General features: G+C 39.7%; 1 protein-coding gene across 1 annotated transcript in view; it reads right to left on the minus strand.

Annotated features, from left to right (window-relative positions):
- Positions 1-396: 396 nt before the first annotated feature.
- TSPAN2 (tetraspanin 2) overlaps positions 397-3420 on the minus strand; it is a 20086-nt gene continuing 17062 nt past the window's right edge. The window contains exons 6-7 of the mRNA XM_015563467.1: positions 3195-3278; positions 397-727 (exon numbers count right to left, since the gene is read on the minus strand). Coding sequence (XP_015418953.1) covers positions 662-727; positions 3195-3278 — 150 coding nt within the window. The 3' untranslated portion in view covers positions 397-661. The remainder of the gene's footprint in view (positions 728-3194; positions 3279-3420) is intronic.

Genomic DNA, 3420 nt, shown 5'->3' on the forward strand with positions numbered 1-3420 from the left:
AGAGAGAGGTTTTTAAATACTAGGAAAGTATGACTTATTCAAATTAGATTTTCCATGCTATATTTAGTTTTACAGATGTATTTAGTTCTAAAACTGTGGTTTACTGTATTCAGGGGAGAGTATGTATATAAAAAAATCCTAGGAACCCTTCCACTCTCCCCAGACATAGTCAATTTTAGCACTACACTGTGATCTCTCCATTCCCATAGCTTATTGCTTCTGTTAACTAGAAATCCCTGGATTCTCTGTACCTAACTTTCTGTGGCTAGCCTCTGAGAAACCGATCCATTATTATTTTTTTATGCATAGTCAAGTGTTTAAGTTTCTCAAAGCTTTTGACCTTTTTCTGAGAGATTAAACAGGTTGTTCCTTTCACTATATAACAAGAATCAGGAATTCCCAGCAAACTGATTTCATTCTGTATAATGCATATACCGGAAGCACATAGGTCACACACGAACATGCTCTCAGTCAACATACATAGGCATTCATTCGAGGGGTAAATCAGTACGAGCCAAGCATACATACATGTGCAAATGTACAATCGACAGCAAATTATTTTAGATCCTAATGTCCTTTGAATATTAAAAATGAGCCAGGAGACAGCTCCTGTGACATTTATATGAAAGCTCTAGATTGACATTTTCACGTAGAAGTAGCTTCATATCACATCTCGTGAGTTTCGTATCGCGCAACAAAGGACCATGCTGAATATCATGCCGAAGATCTGAAACAGAAGAAAGCACTTATTAATGACTTTCAAATGATAAAAATTGATGCAAAGGTCAGCAAACTGTGCGTACAACTCAAGTTAACATAATATAACCAATAATTACTGGTTATAAATGGTATTTACTTATGACAACTGGTTAAAGACGTCCATATTAACTATGCTTAAAAAGCATTCCTATTTTATTATTGTTAAAAATATAGCAAGACTCTGCTTTAAGAAAAGGGCTCTATTTCTAGCCTCTAGGACAGTTTTTAATTGTAAAAGACTAATAATACACTACTGGTTTGGGAATTTTATATTTCCGGTTAATCTCATATATTTACTTTGAAAAGTGTTTATAATCACTAGTTGTTTAAATATGCTTGTGGTCTAAATAGCTTTCTATTGTTGAAAACGCTTCAAATTTTTGTACCAGTGACAGTATATTAAAAAGTGGACTGTCTCTTCATTTCCAATTCATTTTTAAGTATAAATGATGCTTCACTATTTAACCCAATTGTTTTACCAAATCATAAACTAAGGTGTTTGAGCTATGGTGTGAGGTGTTTCCGTATGGTATTACTGATGTCTTCTACATCTTGGATACTTCTTGGAGAAGCCAATTACTTGGCAAGGCCAGTAGCCACGTATACAGTTTGAATAGAAGGATGCCAAAAGATCCCCTTGTCCTCAATCATTTCGCCTACAATTCTGCAGAGCCTGAGGAATGTGCTCCGTGTGTACAATGTTTATAAACTCCTGTCAGTGTTTGTTTAAAGAAACCAGTACCACAACTCTCTGGTTCTCTCCTCAATCCTGACCTACATCAGACTAGGACCTGTAAGTGTTAAGTTAAAGAAGACGTGTTTATCAGTTATTTCAGAAGGCGGGAGTAGACTTAAGTAAGGGAATGGCCTCCATGCTCAGGCAGGGCTCCAAGCTTCTGGCTGACAGAACTCGGTTCCAGTGTGTGGCAGGGGAGACACCTAATGGACAGTTGGTTAACTGACTACACTGTGCAACTCTTACCTTAGGAAGAAAATATTAAAGGAGACTCAGTGTATTGATTCAAGATGGCCAACAGAGGGCATTCCCCCTGGACTATGGTTGTAAGATTGGACGCAACCCCTACCTCACATGGGCTGTACTCTAAAGAGATACCCCCAGAAAGAAACTTTACCAGCCTCATCCTGCCACTGTCATGAGTCAGGGGTGACTCAGAGATGCTCATTCATCGAGATTGTAGAATTGTGAGGAGGGTCTACCTGATACTTCTATTATACAGAATGTTTTCAAATATTCCGCCTCAGAATGGTAATCAGGGTAGCCCCAGAGCAGGTGGGGGAGGCCGAAGAGGTGTTCCTGGACCGACAGTCCTCAGCATGGTATGTACACCCAAGAAAAGAGGAAAGATGCTTGTGTGTCCCCTGAGAACTATCAAATCATTGATTTCTTTGCAATAGAGGGTTAGAGGCTGAGTACTACCTTAGCATTAGCTATTAGCATGAGACCCCTGGACAATGGCAATCACCTCTTTACTGGCCCCACCTGACTCCAGTCTTGCTTCCCTTCAACTTTATCATCACAGGTCCTTCTAACCCTGGTGGCTCCCCTATTTCTATCCAATCTCTGAAAAGGACACACAAAGACTTCAGTTATGTAGACCCTCAGGCCCTCTCCTTATCATCTCTTGCTTGCTACTCCTACGATACCCTTCTGTCCCTATCAATCCTTGCACACTCTTCTTTTGTGCTTTAGAAGTACCGAGCCACTGCAGGTGCCTGGAGGCACTACGCCCCACACTTGCACATAACGCTGTTCCCTTCGCCTGGATTCTGGGTTTGGGAACACACAGGCTGTATAAAGAGCCAACATTTATTGAGTGCTATGTTCCAGACACTATACAAATTCATTTCTAATAACACTCTAGATGTATTATCCCACTTAAACTTCACAACAATCTTATGAGATCAGAAAATTAAAATCCTTCTTTTCAGGTGAGGGAATTGAGGCCTAGAAAAATTAAGAAACTTTCCTGTGATTCCCAGGGGCTTATAGGTAGTGAATCTAGGAGCTGAAGCCAGACAGTGTGATGCCAAAGCTCACACTGTTAATCATCACACTGTGCTGACTCTGTGAATGATGAGAGGGGTTGACCTGATGTTATTGTAAATTTCTAATAGTAGGAAAAGACCCAGATTAAAAATCACTTGTCTAATTTAGGCATGGTGGCTTTAAAATGGGAAGTAATTACAATGATAAAATCAAGGTCAACATTAGGTTATGGTATTTGTATCATATTTTAGAGAACTTAGGTTTAATGTATTTAATTAGCTTTGTTCATAGATGTCCTGTCAACAAATGTCTTTGTCTTTTAGAAGGCATCTCTCCTAAGATACTGCCATCACACTTGAAGAGAAATAAGATGCAAAGGTACAAGGCTTCTTAGAGGGCAAGAAGGTATGTTCTGGCACTTTCTCACCGTGAGACCTGCAATTCCAATACCGACAATTCCAATGAGCTGGAGCTTAACACTGATTATGGTCTCAATTTCATCAATGCAGTTCTGTTGTGGAAAAAAAGAGTCAGGAATAAAAACTGATGGTACAATAGTCCCCCCTTACCCATGGGGGATACATCCCAAGACCCCCAGTGGAAGCCCGAAACCGCAGATAGTACCAAACCCTGTATATACTATGTTTTCCCTA

The sequence above is a fragment of the Myotis davidii genome, unplaced genomic scaffold, assembly GCF_000327345.1.
Source record: "Myotis davidii unplaced genomic scaffold, ASM32734v1 scaffold217, whole genome shotgun sequence".
Taxonomy (NCBI): Eukaryota; Metazoa; Chordata; class Mammalia; order Chiroptera; family Vespertilionidae; genus Myotis; species Myotis davidii.